At 44.3% G+C, this 22,679-nt stretch overlaps 1 protein-coding gene across 1 annotated transcript in view; it reads left to right on the top strand.

The window, feature by feature from the left end:
• Window positions 1–22,679, top strand: part of reep3b (receptor accessory protein 3b) — a 40,568-nt gene that overhangs the window by 3,212 nt on the left and 14,677 nt on the right. The window contains exons 2-5 of the mRNA XM_040038575.1: window positions 10,281–10,353; window positions 18,133–18,209; window positions 22,306–22,426; window positions 22,521–22,634. Coding sequence (XP_039894509.1) covers window positions 10,281–10,353; window positions 18,133–18,209; window positions 22,306–22,426; window positions 22,521–22,634 — 385 coding nt within the window. The remainder of the gene's footprint in view (window positions 1–10,280; window positions 10,354–18,132; window positions 18,210–22,305; window positions 22,427–22,520; window positions 22,635–22,679) is intronic.

Genomic DNA, 22,679 nt, shown 5'->3' with positions numbered 1-22,679 from the left:
TAACGATAATATAACAAAGGAAGCAGTGATTAAAAGACACAGTGGGATTTCAGCATGCTCAGCTGTACAGGTCCAGCAGAAAGTTTTCCTTCAAAAGAAAGTTTTTGTTGTATAAGCTCGCCTGTCTCTGCCCGTCTGAGACCCTCACGTTCACTTGTATTGAGGGGAACAAAGTCAATATTCCTGCACCAGCTTCACTGTGCTAATGTGTGTGTATTATCCTAACCATAGCTCTCTAGCTAACCACCATGTGGCGCACCATTATATGCCAGCTAGCCAACTTCAGTAACCCTACAAATCAGGCCGCTGTGTGGTTGTGTCTTTATTTATATCCAGTGATAGCAGAGCTGTATGTTTTAGTTTTTCAGAACTCCCTCAGTCAGAAAACGTCCATCATCTTTAGATAGCACAGAGTTAGATCGCTAGTTTCTAACTTGTAACGCTGTTAAACTTCTTAAATCCTGTTTTTCATGGATGCTTGTGTGTTCAGCTGGATTGTCACACCTTTTAGAGCAGCCACACTGATCATTTGGACGGTTTTTGACTCAGCAGTGTTTGAGTTTGGGAACTTAAGAGGAGTTTGGACCCAGAAACAGCCATTGACTGTGTTTTTAGTGGAAAAGTCATGTAATCAAGTTCTTATTCCTAAGGCTCAAACCAGATGGTGGGAGCTAAAATCTTGGATATCTCTGGGTCTCCCACTCCTCCTCTCTTCATTGTGTGTGTGTGTCTCCTGTGTGTTTTTCTTCTGTTTTTTTTTTTTTAAACACTGCTCTGTGTTTCTCTGTTCTTTCCTTCCACCTCCATCCATCTGGTTTTTGGTGGTGTACGATGTCAGGAAGCCAGGAAAACTGACCTGTCGCCCAGAGTCAAAACCCATCTGAAAGCATTATTTTCACAGCTGCATACAGAGAGAGGAAGGGGGTGGGGGTGTGCTGAAATGAAGCTAAGAGGAAATCAGAGGGAATATAAAGAAATGGACAGATGCTAGTTTTGGCATGATGACATTCAACATGTTTTCTGTGAGTATTTGTAGTTTTTTTTCTTTCTTATCCTCGTGCACAGGATACGTTTAAGATCACGAAAAATGTAAACGTGGTCTTGCTACCATAGTAACTATCTAAATGTTTCCTATCTAAATATAAAAATATACGACATTCCTGTCGTTGTAGAGGTCAGACACCGTGGCATCAGTAAAGATGAAACCTCTATGTAAAGTCTGTACCAGAAGCATGCCAAGGGTGTGACATACAAAACAAGGAGTCCAGCCTGGGAACGATAGACCTCCGTGTAGATGGGACACAGCTGAAAGTCTAAAGGAATCTCTTTGATCCTAAATGATTCAGTTTAGAATAAATATTAGTACATAAATCAGCACAGTCACATGACCCATAGTAATCTAATTAGGCCATGTGAAGCTCGATGACAGGAGGACATTTGATACTTTTTTCAAACTTCAGATTTGTCCTCAATTAGTTTTATGCCAGGTTCTGCTCTGGTGTTAGTTTGCACAGGTCTTTGGCTAAACAGAGTAAAGGACTGCACAGTAACTGTAGTTTAAGTGTAAATAAGAATGTCTTGGTTAGCATGTTAGTTTTCTAAAACCAGAAGGGACCATATTTGGATGATGTGGTACAGTATTAAGTTGTTAGCAAGCTGTGAAACACAAACACATATGCTAATTAGTGCTAACACTAGACTTTCATTCACGAAGACTAAGGCTCTGTTTCATACAGAAGCTATTTTAAAATGCCATTAAAAGTACTGAAGAAGGTGCAAACACAGTGGAGAGGTCCAGTTCAAGCCTCAAACAGGACGATTGGCTAAAGTTCCCAAGTCAGGAGCCGTGTCAGATCAAAGTGGCTGCACTCCAGCGTCATAAGTAAATTCACCCACTTTACAGTAACTGTCGATAGAGGAACAGAACATTACTTTTACTAGGTAACGTATCAAAGTTGATAGCTATGGGGATGGAGGCCAGATTCACTGGCCGGTTTGCTGTTGCAGCACGTACGGTAGCTGCTTCTTCACAGAGTTTCTTGTTTTGCGCGTCACCAACCAGAACCTGCACCAGGTGAAGAAACGACTGGTGCGACTGCGCTGAGCTCAGTGTAGCTGTAGAGCAGAACAAAGACTACTGTGGCTGCTGCAGTCTGAAAGGGTGAAGTAGCAGTGACTCTGAGAAACTGTCCGAAGAATTGGCTGAGTATATTACTCAGTTATTTTTTATAAATAGTTTGCAGAGAATTACAGAAAAGACAGATTAAAATGCATTCATTTAAGAATGTAAGACAGTGTGCTGAGAAACAAGCTGCAAGTACATTAAGAAGGATTCACTCACCCTTCCAAATCATCAAATTCAGCTGTTTCATCGCCCTTATTGTGACAGGTGTATAAATCAAGCACCTAACCATGCAGACTGCTTCTACAAACATGATGGATGCCACCTGTGCAACAAGTACAGCTGTGAAGTTGCCTTACTGCTAAATATTCCACAGTTGGTGGTATTGTAAGTGGAAGCAACTGGGGAATGACAGCAACTCAGTCACAAAGTGGGGTCAGCTGATGTGGAGACACAGCGTGTGCAGAGTTGCCAAGCATCAGTCACTCAGAACAGTGCTTCATGGAGTGGCTTTCCATAGCTCAACAGCTGCATCCACAGTGTTACGTGTCGTGACTGGACTCGAGAGCAGTAGAGATGTTCTCTGCAGTGACAATCACACGTCTTCTGTCAGGCCAACAGATGAGTCTGGGTTTGACAGTTGCCAAAAGAAGGTTAGCGGTCTGACTGCACTGTGCCAAATGTGAAGTTTGTTGGAGGGTGGATTATGGTGTGGCGTTGTTTATCAGAAGTTGTGGCGCAATTCAATATAACATCTCTGAGATGAGCCAGGAATTCTCGGGATCAGTGCCTGAACACACAAATGTGCTTCTTGAAGAATGGTCAGAAATGTCCAATAACACTCCTAAACCTCGTGGAAAGCCTTCCCAGAAGAGTTTGAAGTTGATATAGCTGCAAAGGGGTGGGCCAGCATGTATTTATAGACAGACATGCAGTACAGTGTATGTGCATGACCTGTCCAGAAAATCTCTGGGAACTATTTTCCCTCCAGTTCTTAAAAAAAGTTTGAAATAAAGCTTTAAAGGCTGTGTGATGAGCCCTTTCCTCTACTCCCTCTTCACCCACGACTGCAGACCTGCTGATGGTTCCAACACCATCATTAAGTTTGCAGATGACACCACGGTGATTGGCCTCATCAGTGACAACGATGAGGCCGCCTACAGGGAGGAGGTGGATCGTCTGGCTGAGTGGTGCGACAGAAACAACCTGCTGCATAACACAGAGAAGACCAAGGAGCTCATCGTGGACTACAGGAGGAATGCTGACCCACATCCACCCATCCACATTAAGGGGACGGCTGTGGAGCGTGTGAGCAGCTTCAAGTTCCTGGGAGTCCACATCTCCGAGGATCTCACCTGGACGACCAACTGCTCCAAGCTGGTCAAGAAGGCTCACCAGCGCCTCTTCTTCTTGAGGACTCTGAGGAAGAACCACCTGTCCTCAGACATCCTGGTGAACTTCTATCGCTGCACCATCGAGAGCATCCTGACCAACTGTATAACAGTCTGGTACGGGAACTGCTCTGCCTCGGACCGGAAGGCGTTGCAGAGGGTCGTGAAAACTGCCCAGCGCATCGCCGGAGCACCACTTCCTGCCATAAAAGACATCTACAGGAAGCGGTGTCTGAAAAGGGCTGGGAAAATCATCAAAGACCCCAGTCACCCATCGCATGGACTCTTCACCCTCCTGCCCTCTGGGAGGCGCTACAGGAGCCTCCGGACTAAGACCACCAGGTACCGGAACAGCTTCTTCCCCACAGCTGTCAGACTCCTGAACTCTGCCTCCTGACATCTGACCCACGTTAAACTCATGGACTGAACATACACACACCCACAATGGACAACTGTACCCTCAAACACACAATAATAACATGGACTGAACCACCACTCACAACCACTAGCACTTTATATAGCCTCTGTAGAAACTATCTACACCCTCACTTAACTTAACTGCACTACTGTATAGCTCTGTGTAAATAATCATTCTGTACATTCAATAATCTTTAATCCTACAACTGTTTACAACTTGCATAGTTCCCATTTCTGTATAGCTGTATATCTCAGATTCTGTAAAGTTATTTATTTCATATTCTGTATAGTTTTTCATATTTATATCCTGTTCATAGCCTGTACATAGCTTGTACTCACTACAGCCTGTACATACTTATAGTTATAGAATATTCACAACATACTTCATACCGTGTACATTATAACATACCATAATAGACCCATTTCTGTAATATACTCACATATCTATATTATTGCTAATATATATTGTAATATATCTATATCACTAAAGCACTTCTGGATGGATGCAAACTGCATTTCGTTGCCCTGTACCTGTGCATGTGCAATGGCAATAAAGTTGAATTCTATTCTATTCTATTCTATTTATTGCTCTTGATCTTGGAATGGGCATTGATTGGCTGCTGATGTTTTGATTTTGTGTGGCTTAAATATTTTTATAATAAAATGTATGAAATAGCTCAGGTGACTCCTGCTGAGACAAATCCACTCTTGAGGTTTGATTTTCCTGCCTGTGATTGTCCTACTTTCCTGGAGGAACCTTCCACACCCACCTTCACTTTCCTGCATAACATACCGTCCTTTAAGTTTAACAGCGTTCACCACCAATATGGGTACTCATGGATTTGTTACAAAGTAATATCTTTGCCATCATATGAAACTGAAAAGCCGAATCCTACGTGACAGCACATGTGGAAGACTCACTTTACATCTTCGGCCACATACAGCTCTCTTTGATTTTAAGTGGGCTGGACTTTCATTGGGAAAGTAAATTCCCAATGAACTAAAAACATTTAACTGCACATTTAATCTCTGAGTAAGAGTGTGTGTGACGAGTCGTCTAATCGTTGCTGCTGTCAGGAGTCGGTACAAGGCGTGGCTGTAGCTGCGGCGGTAGAGCAGGTCACCTACTAATCAGAAGGTTGGTGTTTGGTCCCCGTCTGCTCCAGTGCATGGCAAGTATCCTTGGCTAAGATACTAACCCCAAGGTGTCTCTGCTCCACCATCAGATTATAGAACATATCTTACATACAGGAAGAGTGCTTGTGTGACTGGGTGAATGAGGCAGGTTGTGTAAAGCATGTGCTCAGAGTAGAAAAGCGCTATATAAGAACCAGTCCATTCACTAGTCATTTAATTGAATTATTTTCATATAGCATCAATAGCTGTAGTGGAGATTTTTTATCAGTGGGACAGGCTGTAAAATGTGTGAAAATACAGTTATGGTAAAATGGTAAATGGCCTGTATTTGTATAGCGCTTTTCTAGTGGACCCCAAAGGACTTTACACAACCTGTCATCCACCCATTCACACACTGGTGATGGCAGCTATATTGTAGCCACAGCCACCCTGGGGCGCACTGACAGAGGCGAGGCTGCCGGACACTGGCGCCACCGGGCCCTCTGACCACCACCAGTAGGCAGTAGGTGAAGTGTCTTGCCCAAGGACACAACGACCGAGACTGTCCAAGCCGTAGCTCGAACCGGCAACCTTCTGATTACAAGGTGAACTCCCAACTCTTGAGCCACGATCGCCCCCCAGTTAAAAGAAGAAGAAATCAGTGGGCCTGATTGCAGTGTTTTCTGGGCTGATTCTGAATCTTGGACCTTATGTTTGACACCCTTGGTATGGCGAGACCAGGACGTCCTTGCAGGCTCTTGTCCCTGTGTGTCTGGGTAGTCCAGGGTCTGATCTTGGCAGCTTTCCTGTCTGCTTTAAACGCTCACACAAAACCCATTCAGCACCAGAACAGAGAAACAGGATTCAGGTACAGAGTTTTGTTTTCCGTCGGTGGCTCGGCTGTGTGCTTCTCTACCCTTTATCGAACAAAAAGCACATTTTTGAACCTGCACTGACATGACGCAGAGACGTGACGAGCGTGTGAGGTCTTGGTTACCTTGATGTTTCTATAGCGACAGCTGGAATATAAACAGCTCTGTTTGTTGGCAGCTCGCTGGTTACTGAGGGGACTGTGGTCCGAGGCGGTGTGTCTGTGTATGATACTGTATCCATAAAGTCTGTGGTTAGAGATTTTTATGGAATTTTTATAGTGCAAAAATGATTTAAAGGCTTCCATGTTTCCTAAAAGTCTGAAAGTTGTTCATAACTAATCAGTAAATAAGCCGATTATTTACAGCCACGGGGCAGTAAATACTCAAAGGAACCGTTCTTGGTTGCTGAGCTCTTGGTAAAATCCTCAACATGTAGCAGAAGGGTTAAATCTATGGGCAGAAATCTGTGCCATCAGAAAGTGAATTTGAATAAGTTCAATTTGAATTTGAATGGCTCAGATTGAATCTAAATTGTAACTTGAATAAATGCTTTTGAAAACTGAATTTGATTAGTCCTATTTGAATTGAAATTATGGTTTGAAAATGATCATTCACTCAATGAAATTGAATTATATTTTGAAAATGAATTGATTTGCTTTGAACTAGCATTTATCCTTTAAAAATTAGCTCTCGAATAATTTAGTTCACTTACATTCAGTTCAGCTAAACTCTTTCAGTTCCAAAATGTTGTTGGAACTACATACGGTCCGGTTAAGGCTAATAAATACGAAAGTGTTGCGCGAATCCGTCTTTGCATGTTTTCCCTACGTAGGGGTCATCTGCAAGCAGTACAAGGGGGTACTTGAGAGGGTACAAAGATGACAACTTTGGAATTCACTTGAAACAGTCGATCATATTTGTTTGTCAAAGCTGAATTCTGGGCACACTACGCTAATTAGCGTTTTGAGCTAACAGCTACAATAAGCATAAAAGTTACCTTACGGCTATCATTTGTTAACATGACGCTTGTTCTTATACATGTAATACATTTATTACCAACCTGAGAGTTTATCCGCTGGTCATTCGACATGACGAATGACTTCTGAAGTCTTAATTCAGCTCAAGATGCTGTAGATTCCCGTCAGCAACACTTTCGGTCCGCTAGTAAAACGTAGTTCTATTAATCTGCGCTTGAACCGGAACCGGATGTAAGTTCCAAAAAACTGAATTTTGGAACTGAAATTGAATTGTAGAACTGAAACTGAATGGTGAGAAGTGAAACTGAAATTATTCGAGAGCTGAATTTTTAAAGGATAAAATGCAGTTTCAAAGCAAATCAATTCATTTTCAAAATATAAATTCAATTTCAATTTAGTGATGATCATTTTCAAACCATAAATTCAATTTCAAATTAGACTAATTCAAATTCAGTTTTCAAAAGCATTTATTCAAGTTACAATTCAGATTCAATCTGAGCCATTCAAATTCAAATTGAACTTATTCAAATTCACTTTCTGATGGCACAGATTTCTGCCCATATAAATCGGCTCCTTTATTCTTACACCGTCATGAGATTATCTGATATTTTTGTCTTTATAAATGTCGAAACATTTTGCAAACATGAAAGTATTTATGTTGTATCCCATCACTGCTGTTGATGTAAGTGATCAGAGTGATCGGGCACTGGAAGGCAGAGTCTTGTTTTTCTTTTAATCTGATCCAATACTGGATGATTAGAATGATCGATGTCTCCGGCCTGTTCTCGCTTCCTTGTGAGGCGTGTTCAGTATTATGAACATCAGCTCCTGTTCATGTGTCCAGCTGCTCGTGAGAGGAGGCTGTGTGCCTGTCTGTGGCTGCAGCGCTGTATCGTGTTGGGTGCTAACTGGAGAAGTTGAAGATGGCACTGATATGGATGATGGTATTTCTCTGGATCCAGGCTACACTTGGGTACGAGAGATTCTGTTTAGTCCAAATCTGTGTTTAGCAGATACCATTTAATCTGCTTTGGCTGTTTCCTCTGTACAGAGTTTCTCACAGGCTTCTTATCATTTGGTTTTCTCTGGTGTTTGCAGTGCTGTTGTGAGACTGGTCAGGTGTATTTGAGTGGAGGCACAAACAGACTACAGCATTAAGATCAGGATTGTTTGATTTGGATGGAGAGGATCGTCCCACGCTTATGCGAGCATGTCTAGACTCGCTGTAGCCGCTGCTGTTGTCATGGTAGCTAGCAGCAGTCAGGTAAAACTCATGAAGCCCGTCTTTCTAACGTGTGTGTTTTAATCGTTTCCAGTGAACATCCGCAGAATTAAAGCACTGAAATCTTTATGATGTTAACATGAATCATTCTCACAGTTAGCACAAATTGAAGACCACAAAAAGGTTGGGACTTTCTGCAAGACAGGGAGCAGGTCCAGGACCACTCCCGGTCAGCTGCAGTCTTCAAAGCAACTTTAATGCGTTCAGACGACAGCAGTAAGACACGGCGAGTCTATCATTCGTCTGGTTTTTGTTTGATATGGGATATGGGGCTAGTTTGGCAATTACATCGATTCTGTTTGTTATAATACAGCGATTAACCATTAAAATGAACAAAATCACAATTCTGTTTCCATCTACATGTATAGAAAATACAACTACACAAATGTAGTTGCTTCCATTCAGAGTCTAGCCAGAACCTTCAGACTTACAACAGAAATGCCCCCACAAAGAGCCATGCAGTTGCTACAAAATGTCAACATAATGTCAGCAAATTCACTTTTATAAAAGAATAAAAAGAGCGCGACTAGTTTAGTCTCCTCTTCCAGAGAGGCGCTCGCAGGTACAGGGACCCAGCCAGATTGCAGTAGTTTTCTGATTGCAATTAGACAGAAATTATTTGCAAACCTTTGCCAATCTGTGTGAGAGTGATTGCAATCAGACAGCTATGTTCCAGCTATGTACCTAAACCTTGCTTTGTGATCAAAAGTGGTGAGACTGAGGCTGTTGCATCCTGGTCCATGCTCGACCTCTCAGCCACTACATAAGTTAGTTATTTATTCATTTTTGTGAAAACCCCCCAAGAACAACCAAACAGTCCAGTAAAACTAGACAAGGTAAGCAGGGTAAAACAAGGTAACCCACAACATTGCTGATGGCTACTAGCTAACTAGCTAAAAGAGTAAAAGTTCTTTACTGGTTTTGTTCTGTTCTATCGACGAGTCAGACAGCTTTAAGAAAAGACTGGTGACAATTTCCACACTTTTTACATTAAATGTGACGTACAAAAACTGCGATGATACTAAAGCACTTATTTTGTGCTGTAGCCATGCTGTGCTTCTCCTGTCTGTCAGTGTTTCCTGTAATCTGTGCAGCTGAGTAATGTTGATGGCAGCTGACAAACTGAATGCCACCCAAGAAGCTGTGTGTTCTTATGTGGTGCACAGTCAGGGTATATCTAGCTTGTGCATACTGGAGAGATCTGCACACTGTGCTGTAGACAGAGTAACCTCAGTGCAAGAGGAGGAGCTTAAGAAAGAGGGATTGGAGGAAAGGAGTGTCCCACTTTAAATTTATCGAGTCGCTTATCTTGCATTGTGAGTCACTCCTTCACAGGCTTCTACCATGAACAGTATATGGTGTTTACCTAGTGTGGGTGTGTAGATGTTCATTGTTTTGCTGTGTGTAACGAGAGCTCTCCTAACGTCATCTGAAACGCTTGATCCTTTATTGCTCATTGTGCAGTTTCTCTTTCGTTCAGGTGAAAATCAGTATATAATTAAAAAAAACGAGGCCTGTACAGTCAAAAGCACCCCAGGTTCAGAAACCCAGCTTCACATTCTTCATATGATGTTCTCTGCTTGAATCTTAGCACACAGTCCTGAGTGAACAGTGCAGTATTTTGGGGTAGTGTTGAAAACTGCATAGAAACCAAAGTCCACATTACCCTCAACTACTGTTGCATTATATTACAGAGGAAAGTGGGTGGTTTTTAACAATAAAAATGCAGTTTTGGACGTTTGCCTTAGCTTGCATGGTGGCACTGCAGGCTTTCAGCAGTGTATGCATTGGTACAAACAAACCAACATAAAAATAATTTCTTGTATACATGTGAAACTGAATGTATAAACCTGCAGCACTGGTTCACCACTCAGTATCTACTGTATCATATACACCATGTATGGGCCCGTCTTCACTATGTATGCCTGCTGATCAGCGTGTTGAAATAGGGTGTGGGTTTAAAGGCAAAGCTGTGTTTCCACATACCAGCGATGTTACAGTGCAGAGAACTTTCCTGTTAGTTAAACTTTACTAGAGAAACTGTATTTGTGTTGATTAAATTTGAGATTAAAATGATGAGTCATGTGTTCTGTCTCCATGCAGGCTGCTGTTTGGGACTCTGTATCCTGCGTACTACTCTTACAAAGCTGTCAAGACCAAAAATGTTAAGGAATATGTAAGTTCAGAAATATTACTTTTTATTTACTTCTCTTCTCCTGCATGACTTCATCTCACACACAGACACACTGTGGGGGGGGGTCTAAGTTATTAACATTTGTTAATGTTGTTTTTAAACATTAGAAAACATTTCATTTCAACAACTTCGACAAATTAGGAGGTAATGTGGGCCAAAATGATCTGGAGCATGATTATAGCTTTTTCACTTAATGAGTAATTATACCAGCAGGCATGCAAATTAATAATATCATCAAGTGACGTCATTTTGTATGTGAATGCATCCAGCATGGTCCTGCTGACACAGCCGTCGTTCTTCATGTGCTTCATGTGCTGTCTGCATATGTCAGTGAAACTGAACATATGATGTTGTAAGTTTAAAATATATATCTTATTTTCATCATTATGTACCTTTTTCAAAATAACCTGAATGGTGATATTAACTCAGAGATGCTACTGGACACTAAGTGCAGTACAGTAATAGACTATGTTGGACTAATGCAGAGCAGGCTGTGTATCCACTGTTAGTGACATTGACTGCACAGCCCCTTTTCCATCAGTACCTACTGGAATCGACTCGGTATGGTGTGCCACAGTTTTCCATTAGGTCATAGCTAGGCTTCCTCCCACTGTCCAAAGACATGCACTTAGTGGGGATAGGTTAATTGGATAATCCAAATTGCCCATAGGTGTGAATGTGCGAGTGAATGTGAGTGTGAATGGTTGTCTGTCTCTGTGTGTTGGCCCTGCGACAGACTGGCGACCTGTCCAGGGTGTACCCCGCCTCTCGCCCTATGACAGCTGGGATAGGCTCCAGCGCCCCCCGCGACCCTGAACAGGATAAGCGGACGCGAATGGATGGATGGATGGATGGCATTGAATGAAATGGCAAAAACCCCCAACAAAAACAACGCCATGATCTTTGAGTGTGACGAAACGCCACGGACCAAACACCAGGTATTGTGTCAACGTCCAACTTTGTTGTAGTGTTCGTGTCGCATATTAATTACATTGCAGGATGCTTGGACGTGTTGCTATGACAACAACCTCGTTAGGTAGTACTGGATTGGGCGACCAGTCAATCCGTGGGGAGTTGATCTGAGGAGGTACTGATGGAAAAAGGAGCTTGTGTCACATTTTTCTACATTCAGGCTGCTGATGCTGTTTATTTTGACTTGACAACTTCCACTCGTTATACAACAGCATCTTTGTGCTGGTTAGCGGTGTGAAAGCAGCCAGCGCTCATGATGTTCTCCCGTATACATTCTCCTATTTACTGACCACTTTATTAGGTATGAATCGATCATTCAGTGTGCCTCTGTCTGACTTCAGAACTGCTTCATGACTGCATCGACGCAGATTCAGCGAGGTGATGGAAGCAGTCCTCAGGAATGTAGAAATGGATTTCTACAATGGTGGACCTTTAACTTGACTCTCTGCAGTGTTTACATGCTTACATATACAACACAGTTTCAGTCCCTCCACACAAAGGGCTCAGTTCTGCTTCTCTGCGCCATCTTTGTTTACTCTTTCCCACCCAGGCTTCTAGACTTCTGATTGGCCAACATTTCTACACGGTTAGGAATATATCGCCACCTGTTGCTTTGGCATGTTCCTAGCAGCGTTTTCCTTCGTTTTTGCATTGACGTGTGGACGGGATTTAAAAAAAAGAAAAGAAAGCGGTAAATCTCAGTTTTCAAAAGTACCCGTGTACGTGTGGACGTAGCCTGAACCTCAGTTTGAACTTAAGCAAGCCGACTTGCTTAACTATTAAATCTATTGGTAGATTAATAGTTCTTTTGAAGTGAGTTATTTCTCCCCTGTGCCATTAGAGGACTTTAGAGTCAGGCCTACCAAAGCTCACTTTCATCTGTGATTACAGTCCTCCATCCTTTGAAATATTTTCTTCTCTGTCAGTTTTAAAAATGCGTTTGATGATTCGAATGATTTGATCTTTCATCTCGATTCAGACATTCTTGTCCTTGTCTTAGGGACTAGCCCCTCTGGTAGATACCAACTTGCTTTCTTTAAGTCTTTTGCAGAATGTTAAACAGGTCTTGGGACTGATTACACATTTGAAGCACGGCTGGATGCATATAGACGATATGCCCTAGAGGTGTTTTGGCTAAGGAGTCGGGTGATGTAACTAATACCAGTGAGAGTGACATTCCAGTCTGCTGAGTTAGTAACACATCCACATACAGCTTTAACACACCCTGTCTCAGACTGCTGCGTCTTTCACCCACTTACTTTATCCTTATCTGCTCTTCTTGTTAGACCTCTGCTTTTACTTTGCTTTTGCAGAGGTTCATAAAGGAATGGTTGGAAATGAAGATCAGTACTGTTATGGTACACCTTGTTTCATGAAGCAAGATGTACTTAAGCTGACCAGGAGAAATACTTTGTGTGCAGCGCAGCAGCTATTCTGCGTCTCGCTGCTGCTTGTTTGTAGCTGCAGCTCACCCTGCAGAGGTTACTCCAGTTCATGACAAACTTGAAACAGATTCAAGTCCCAGCCTTCTTCTTTGTTCACTGCTTATGAAAACGTGCACGTACCATTGCGCTCACTGACTGACGATAGTGATGTCACTCAGATTCCAGCAACGTTGTAGTCGGGGTTGTCCATCCATGTACAGTCGACCACACTCAGTTGTAGATAAACAGGTGTCTGAGACCAGCCGTGTGTATCCCTGCCATGATTGAGCAGGCCTGTCTGCTCCACCATGTGAGTACATACAACATATCTTTTGCAGTGTGTTTTGGAAAACTTAAGCTGTTGTGCATCAAATGCTTTCCAGATGGTGTTTCCTGATTTAAATTTCCATTAATTTTGACAAAATCTCTAACACGGTGGATTGGACTCTGGTTTACAGATGGCTGTAGACGCTGTACTTTCAGAAAGGTTGGTGTTAAGTGGCTACAAAAACCCAAACAGTCCTCCGGTACAAGGACTGAACTGTAAATGAGTATGAAAAACAGCCAATAACCAAATAACAGCTTTCAAAGACCTCCAGAAAGCTTGGAGAGCTGTTGCTCAAGACCACTTAAATCATTTTAAGAAGGTCTGGGATGAAATGAAGGATGACTACAGACCTGAGCACATGAGATGTTGCTTTATGGTGCTTCAGTGGGGCCAGTATATCGGCCAGTATCAGCTATTTGCCAGTTCTGCGTATCTGCACTTTTGATGGCTGATCAATGAACATAGTAAAGCAGAGATGTGACAGATGGCCTTAAATCATGTTGCATGGTTTTAAGCAACTTACTCATTGGCAGCATGTGTTTGGAATACCACCAAAAGAAATCAGCTGATCCAAGTATAGTCTGGCAGAGTGTAAAGTAAAAGTAAGTAAAATTTTATTTATATAGCACATTTCTAGATAAGAGATCACAAAGTGCTTTACAAGGTATAGACACAGATTAAAAAGACGAAGTACAGTCAAAAGTTAACAAAATGCAATTTTAAAAAGATGTGTTTTTAGCTGTTTTTTAAAAGTAATCAGTGAATCAGCAGATCTTAAGTTCTGAGGAAGAGAATTCCACAGTCTGGCGGCCACAGTAGCAAAAGCTCGATCACCCCTAGTTTTCAGTCTCGTATACTTAATAACAAGTAGGCCCTGACCACAAGACCTCAGAGACCTACTAGGGGCATAAGGCTGTAAGAGTTCAATGATGTATGATGGTGCTTGTTCTTGAAGAGCCTTAAATGTGAGAACCAGAATCTTAAAGTGGACTCTGAATTCGACAGGGAGCCAGTGTAACTGTATAAGCAGCGGTGTTATATGTGAGTATTTCGATGTTTTCGTCAGAAGCCTTGCTGCAGCATTTTGGACAGTCTGCAGACGCTCCAGGGAACTCTTGTTTAGACATGTAAACAGTGAATTGCAATAGTCCAGTCGTGATGAAATAAAAGCATGAATAACAATCTCCAGTTCAGTATGAGCTATTATGGGGCTCAATTTAGAAATATTTCTTAAATGATAAAAGCAAGACCGAACCAGAGATTTGACGTGAGTATCCAATGTAAGAGCAGGATCGAAGGTTATCCCTAGGTTCCTGATAGATGGTTTCACAAACGTTGAAAGGGGACCAAGAGCATTCATTATGCTGGGTACATATCTGTCTGGAGCACATAACAGGACTTCAGTTTTATTTTCATTTAGTTGGAGGAAATTGTCAGCCATCCAACCTTTGATGGTTTCCAAACACACATTTAAAATCCGCAGTTTAGAAGCATCTTCAGGTTTAAAAGATATATATAGTTGGATGTCGTCTGCGTAGCAGTGGTAACAAATATCCTCAAAAGGGCTCAAAATATGCTGGAGAGGAAGTAAATAAATTAAAAACAATAATGGCCCCAGCACAGAGCCTTGTGGCACACCAAAGGACAGGGACGTAGAAGATGACCTGTACTTAGAAACTGCCACAGAAGAGTATCGTTCACAGAGATACGAGGAGAACCACTCTAAGGCAGACCCAGATACACCGACCGAGTGTAAACAAGTAATCCACAAATCTCATAACTAACTACATACATCAGATTTTTTTTAATCCCTAGATATCAGCATATTGATTGAGTGGTGCCCTGTCAGCACTGCTTGGTGAGGTGGGGAGAAAAACCTCTGGGAGAAGCTCCAGCACAGGTCATGAGAGATAAAGAACTTTTTAGCACCGATGTAAAAACAAAAGCTGCAGTCGCTGTCTGTGCTTCACTTACAGGCTTTTCAACCAGTCAGCATTCTTTGGACTGAATGTCATTGCCAACATGCTGGAGCCTTTTCGGAGGATTGAACTCAAAACCGCCATAAAGCCTCCGTATAAGGAATCATTGTTTGTCTGCAAAGCCCAAGAACTATATAAATTAAGACCAAACATTATGAGCGATGCAAACACACTTTAAATAAAAGCTTGTTAGTCTCTGCAGCTGAGGAACATAAGATGTGGGTCAGTGCTTGAGAAAAGTGTTGTGATGCTCTGTGTGCACCTTAGAAGTTTGGTATAATAGATGACAATTTGATGACTAATCGATAAAACTTTAGTGTTTCTTTCATTTAGTCAGGATGAATTGATGGATGGTTAATCAGCTGCTTGGATGCAAGTTTGCTCAAAATTCTTTGAGTTTGTTTCAGAGGCACAACTGAAGCTCGGGTGGTCGTAACTGTTGCCCACCTTTTAGCATTTTACCTCTTAGCTGTAAGTGTGGGTGTTATCACACAGTGGGGCTGGCAGTGTGGAGCATCTACTAGGAGGCTGAGGTGTCGGGCCACCAGAATTTTGATCCAAGTTTAACCTTAGCAGTAGTGGCTGTGCAAGTCTAATGTAATGTTTCTTCTTCCCCCCCTGGAAGGCAGTTATTCAAAGACAGGGTCAGTAAATGTCTACTGTAGCCCCAGGAAGCTAAAAGGCTGGTGTATAGGTTACATCTTAATGCCCTTTGTACTGATAAAATGAATGAAGGAGGAAAGGAGCAAATATTCTATCAGAAATGGAAAGCAGAAGGAAGCTGGGAGCTGAAATGTCTGAAGCAGAGGGAGACTGAACGTATAAATTAAACCTCTCAGTGTCAGCTCACTCTTTACATTTAGTGTGAGTGTGTGAGAGATGGGTGAATGTGTTTCCCTGTTGTTTCTCTTTCAAACACACTCTCACAGAGATGAGTGAAGTAATGTCATTAAAAACGATGAGAAGTCTTGGCTGACTTTCCATAATCTGCATTTTTTAATCTTGGATGTTTTTCATGGTGAACAGCTGTTCAGCATGACGGAGTGGTAGCTGAAAACCCCCCTCTGTGGGCAAATGGGACACAATTAAGCATCACTTATTTACTCACACACACCTACTGCTTGGTTTAACATGGAAATCGAGTCAGACGGGACTGGAAAGCCGTCAAAGAGGGACGAAGGAAGCCAGACCGCCGGGGGGGGAACCTTTGTCTAAGGAGCTTGCAAAGAAAAGCGTCTGGACTTCTTTAAGTTGCTTGAAGACGTTTCACCTCTCATCCGAGAAGCTTCTTCAGTTCTAAGGGCAAATGACCTTAGAACTTAGAACTTAGAAGAAGCTTCTTTGGCTACGATGACCTGGATGACTGAGAACCTTCACAGACGTCCTCAACCTTTGTTTCACTGCTGCCAGCCTGCGAAGGAGGCAGAGGCTTAGAGAAAGAACAACATCATTTAAAAACGAGTTTATTAGCTCAAAGCTGTCCGCTGGGGTTCGTGACCATGTTCACTTGTTACACCAGTGTGGAGCAGGGTTCTTAGCAGAATAACTTTTGAATGCTCTGCTCAGTCAAAGCTGAGGTTGTTGATCATCAAAAATGATCAATTCTACCCATTTTCAAAATGCAGCTTTTTAGAAGCACCCATTATGCCTCAGGGCATGTAATGTAATTCAAAAGAAACCCCAAGTATGTCAAGTTGTGGGCATCACTATGCTATAAACGTCTTTTACTGAAGGACGCTGTCACAAATACAGAAAATGTTCCTGTGTTTATTACACAAAGCAATGCACTCTGGGTCGATGATGCAAAATGGTGGCACTCCAGAGCCGCTTATTATAACTAACTAACTGTTCAGAGCTACGCTTCCACTACTGTAGATATATTCATAGGACATCTGTTTACCACACACCGGTACATCTGTATATATGTAGCATATCTTTATATTTGTTCATAGTACACCTGTATATCTGCCCGTCTGCACAGATAGAACATCTGTGTGCTGTACAGATCATCTGTATATATTCATCTCCACTCGACTCATCTTTATATGCTCTGCTCTTATTGCACTTGCTGCTCTTGCAGTCTGCATCTAATCAGAAGTGTGTTTTGTTACTCTGTATTTATTCATGTGCAATGACAATAAAGTGGAATCCTAATCCCGACAGACCAGAATATACAAAATATGAGCTGCTTTTGGTTTTAACTTCCTGTGCGCAGGAAACGAGGGATGCAGTATGAATCCTCACGGCTATGGAGGGCCAGGAGTGACAAAATGAATTAATTAAATACACAAATTAAGTAATTAATTAAATGTGTCATTAATTAATTAAAATTGGAATTGATTGAATAAATAGATCTATCAATAATTAATTAAAGGCACGATCATTCCATTTAAAACATTTAATTATTTATTTCCTATTTTATTAATGACACGTTTAATTAATTATATAATTGCTTAATTATTTACACATTTAATTATTTATTCCGGTTTTTAATGATGTATTTATGTCATTCATTTTGGCAGTCCTGGCCTTGTGGCTGTTCATGAATGAATTTCAGCCCATCAAAGTCAGGGGGCGGGGTTAGTGCTGAAGTCACACCCATTGCTTTGGGCTGCTGCGAGGCTGTATTATAAACTGTGATATGAGTCTGTAGGTGCTCTTATCCTTCTTGCCTTCAGTCGTATTAGTTTCCTTCTGGAAGTGTGTGATGTGTTTCATAGTTTCTAACAGTGAAACGTAACGTGACATAAAAAAGCACGCCCCACACAATCAGATGTTAATCAGATTTTATTTTTATTTTAGTAAATCTAAAGAATCCTAACAGACAGAGGTGCTTAGATTACAGTTGAATTAAAACAAACGGATGATGTCATCATTTCTTCATGATCAGCATGCTGGATCAGACGCTGCTGCTCTCGGTGGACATGCTCCCTCTCGGTCCTCCTTGTATAACAAAGATTTTTAATGTTAGTGTTAATATTAGTAATGTTAAGAGGTGATGCATGGTTTAATGCTCAGCCTTCCTTTTAAACGATGATTCATGTCTCTCTGCCTGTAGGTGCGATGGATGATGTACTGGATTGTATTTGCCCTCTACACTGTCGTGGAGACGATCACTGACCTAACACTGGCATGGTGAGTTTGCCATGAATGTTAAACACAAACGCAGTTAATCAAACATTATGTAAACCTCGTGAACTCACATGTCGTACAGATACATCTACACTGACTGTGTGAGTGGAAGAAGAAGTTTTCCTCGCTACCCTGAATAATAATGATAGAAATGTACTCTTTCCTAGTGTAATTAGAATAAACTTGTGGTAATGTGGATGTGCACTGTGTAGGAACAGAGTCACATTTGCAGGAACTTCAGGTCAAGTTTCAGTGATTTTATGAATCTCTCATGTGACAACATTTAGCTAGAAGGAACAATGTAACGATTTTGAGGAATTGATGGAGTTTGATGGGTTTTTTTTTTTTGACAGATGTTATATGCAGTTAAACTTTAAAACGCTGACATTTCTAAAACCAATGAGAAGTTTTTGAATATTTATTATTACTCATTAATAAGAGAAAATAATTTCTTACCCGGCTACTCGATTAATCGATAGAATATTCGATAGATTAGTCCATTCCATCCATCCATCCATCTTCATCCGCTTTATCCGGGACCGGGTCGCGGGGGCAGCAGCCTAAGCAAAGAGGCCCAGACCTCCCTCTCCCCAGCCACCTCCTCCAGCTTATCCGGGGGAATACCAAGGCGTTCCCAGGCCAGCCGAGAGATATAATCTCTCCAGCGTGTCCTGGGTCTGCCCCGGGGCCTCCTCCCGGTGGGACATGCCTGGAACACCTCACCCAGGAGGCGCCCAGGGGGCATCCTTGTCAGATGCCCGAACCACCTCAGCTGGCTCCTTTCGATGTGGAGCAGCAGCTGCTCTACTCTGAGCCCCTCCCGGATGGCCGAACTTCTCACCCTATCTCTAAGGGAGAGGCCAGCCACCCTTCGGAGGAAGCTCATTTCTGCCGCTTGTATCCGCGATCTCGTTCTTTCGGTCACTACCCACAGCTCGTGGCCATAGGTGAGGGTAGGGACGTAGATCGACCGGTAAATTGAGAGCTTCGCTTTTACACTCAGCTCCCTCTTCACCACGACGGACCGGTGCAGCGTCCGCATTACTGCAGCTGCAGCCCCAATCCGTCTGTCGATCTCCGGCTCCCTTCTCCCATCACTCGCGAACAAGACCCCGAGATACTTGAACTCCTCCACTTGGGGCAGGAACTCATCCCCGACCCGGAGTGGGCACTCCACCCTTTTCCGGCTGAGAACCATGGCCTCAGATTTGGAGGTGCTGATCCTCATTCCCGCTGCTTCACACTCGGCTGCGAACCGTTCCAGTGCGAGCTGGAGGCCCTCACCCGATGAAGCCAACAGAACCACATCATCTGCAAAAATCAGAGATGAGATTCTGAGGCCACCAAAGCGAAAGCCCTCCGCCTCTTGGCTGCGCCTAGAAATTCTGTCCATAAAAATTATGAACAGAACCGGAGACAAAGGGCAGCCCTGGCGGAGCCCATCACCCACCGGGAACGAGTCCGACTTATTGCCGGCAATGCGAACCAAGCTCTTGCAACGGTTGTATAGGGATCGAATGGCCCGTAGCAATGGGCCAGACACCCCATATTCCCGCAACACCTCCCACAGGACACCCCGAGGGACACGGTCGAATGCCTTCTCCAAGTCCACAAAACACATGTAGACTGGTTGGGCAAACTCCCATGCACCCTCAAGTATCCTGGAGAGGATAAAGAGCTGGTCCAGTGTTCTGCGACCAGGACGAAAACCGCATTGTTCCTCCTGTATCCGAGGTTCGACTAACGGACGAACTCTCCTTTCCAGCACCCTGGCATAGACTTTCCCAGGGAGGCTGAGGAGTGTGATCCCCCTGTAGTTGGAACACACCCTCCGGTCCCCCTTCTCAAAGATGGGGACCACCACCCCGGTCTGCCAGTCCACAGGTACTGCCCCTGATCTCCACGCAACATTGCAGAGGCGTGTCAACCAGGACAGCCCTACAACGTCCAGAGCCTTCAGGAACTCGGGGCGGACCTCATCAACACCAGGGGCTCTGCCACCAAGGAGTTGTTTAACTGCCTCAGTGACCTCGCCCCCGGAAATTGGCGGGTCATTCCCCTCATCCCCAGACTCTGCTTCCTCCTCGGAAGACGTGTCAGTGGGATTAAGGAGGTCCTCGAAGTATTCCTTCCACCGCCTGACAATTTTCTCAGTCGACGTCAGCAGCACTCCGCCAGCACTATACACAGTGCAGGTAGAGCACCGCTTTCCCCTCCTGAGACGTCTGACGGTTTGCCAGAATCTCTTCGAGGCAGTCCGAAAGTCTTTTTCCATGGCCTCTCCGAACTCCTCCCACACCCGAGTTTTTGCTTCAGCCACTGCCCGAGCCGCATTCCGCTTGGCCTGTCGATACCTGTCGGCTGCCTCCGGAGTCCCACAGGCTAACCAAGCCCGATAGGACTCCTTCTTCAGCCTGATGGCTCCCTTCACCTCTGGTGTCCACCATTTGGTTCGGGGATTACCACCACGGCAGGCACCAACCACCTTGCGGCCGCAGCTCAATGCAGCAGCTTCGGCAATGGAGGCGCTGAACATGGTCCATTCGGACTCAATGTCCCCAGTCTCCCTCGGAATGCTGTTGAAGCTCTGCCGGAGGTGTGCGTTGAAGATCTCGCAGACTGGGGCCTCTGCTAGACGTTCCCAGCACACCCTCACTACGCGTTTAGATGCACCAGGTCTGTCCAGCGTCCTCCCCCGCCACCTGATCCAACTCACCACCAGGTGGTGATCAGTTGACAGCTCAGCCCCTCTCTTTACCCGAGTGTCCAGAACATATGGTCGCAGGTCTGCTGATACGATTACAAAATCGATCATCGACCTACGGCCTAGAGCGTCCTGGTGCCACGTGCACTTATGGACACTCTTATGTTCGAACAGGGTGTTTGTTATGGCCAAACTGTGATTAGCACAGAAGTCCAATAACAAAGCACCGCTCGGGTTCAGATCAGGGAGGCCGTTCCTCCCAATCACGCCCCTCCAGGTCTCGCTGTCGTTACCCACGTGAGCATTGAAGTCTCCCAGCAGGACAACAGAGTCTCCAGGTGGAGCACCCTCCAGCACCCCCCCCCAGGGACTCTAAGAAGGCTGGGTACTCTGAACTGCCACTCGGCGCATAAGCGCAGATGACAGTCAGGACCTGTTCCCCGACCCTAAGGCGCAGGGAACAAACCCTCTCGTCCACCGGGAAAAACCCCAACGTACCGGCAGCAAGCCGAGGGGATATTAGAATACCCACCCCAGCCCGCCGCCTCTCACCAGGGGCAACTCCAGACTGAGACAGAGTCCAGCCCCTCTCCAGGAGACTGGTTCCAGAGCCCAAGCCATGCGTAGAGGTGAGCCCGACTATATCTAGCCGGTACCTCTCAACCTCACGCACTAACTCAGGCTCCTTCCCCACCAGAGAGGTGACATTCCATGTCCCTATTGCCAGTCTTGGCAGCCGGGGGTCAGTCCGCCAGGGCCTCCGCTCCTGGCCGCCGGCCGGCACACAATGCACCCGACCCCTATGGCGCCTCCTGCGGGTGGTGGGCCTGCGGGAGGATGGGCCCATGTCTCCTCTTCGGGCTGTGCCCGGCCGGGCCCCATGGACTAAGGCCCGGCCACCAGACGCTCGCCCTCGGGCACCCTCCCCTGGCCTGGCTCCAGGGCGGGGCCCCGGTAACCCTATCCCGGGCAGGGTAAACTGTTCCCTCGGTGTCCTTATGAATCGCTCTTTGTCTGGTCCCTCACCCAGGGCCAGTTTGCCATGGGAGACCCTACCAGGGGGCAAAAGCCCCCAGGCAACATAGCCCCTGGGATCCCTGGGACACACAAACCCCTCCACCACGATAAGGTAGCGATTCAAGGAGGATTAGTCCATTAATAAAATAATCGATACCTGCAGCCCTACAGCTGATGTTTTATCAGACAGTCACAGAAAGTGCTGGAACATGTCGGTGCAGTCCAAAAAAACGATAATAAACCTTCAGAGCTGTGTGCAACAAAAACTTGACAACAGGAGTGGGAGTGGGTGCATATCTCTTAACCTGTTTGTCTGCAGTGGAAAGCATCATTATGTACCATGGGTTAAACTTACCGTGTGTGTGTCTCCATATCCAGGTTTCCTCTCTACTACGAGCTAAAGATAGCTTTTGTGGTCTGGCTGCTGTCCCCTTACACCAGAGGAGCAAGTCTTATTTACAGGAAGTGTCTGCATCCTTTGCTGTCCTCCAGAGAAAGGGTACATTCATCCGTACATCCACGTGTAATGCAGGTCACACTGCTTTGTGCCCAGTTCAACTGTGTTCTAAAATGTAATTGTTGTCTTCCTTTAGGAAATAGATGAGTACATTGTGCAGGCCAAAGAGAGAAGCTATGAGACCATGGTGAACTTTGGCAAGCAGGGCCTGAGCATTGCAGCCACCGCTGCGGTCACTGCAGCCGTCAAGGCAAGTTATTCTTTTTTTTATTTTTCACGTGAGTGCACTACAGTT

The sequence above is a fragment of the Simochromis diagramma genome, unplaced genomic scaffold (assembly GCF_900408965.1).
Source record: "Simochromis diagramma unplaced genomic scaffold, fSimDia1.1 OVJJ01000617.1, whole genome shotgun sequence".
Taxonomy (NCBI): Eukaryota; Metazoa; Chordata; class Actinopteri; order Cichliformes; family Cichlidae; genus Simochromis; species Simochromis diagramma.
This window is presented reverse-complemented; position numbering and strand designations above follow the sequence as displayed.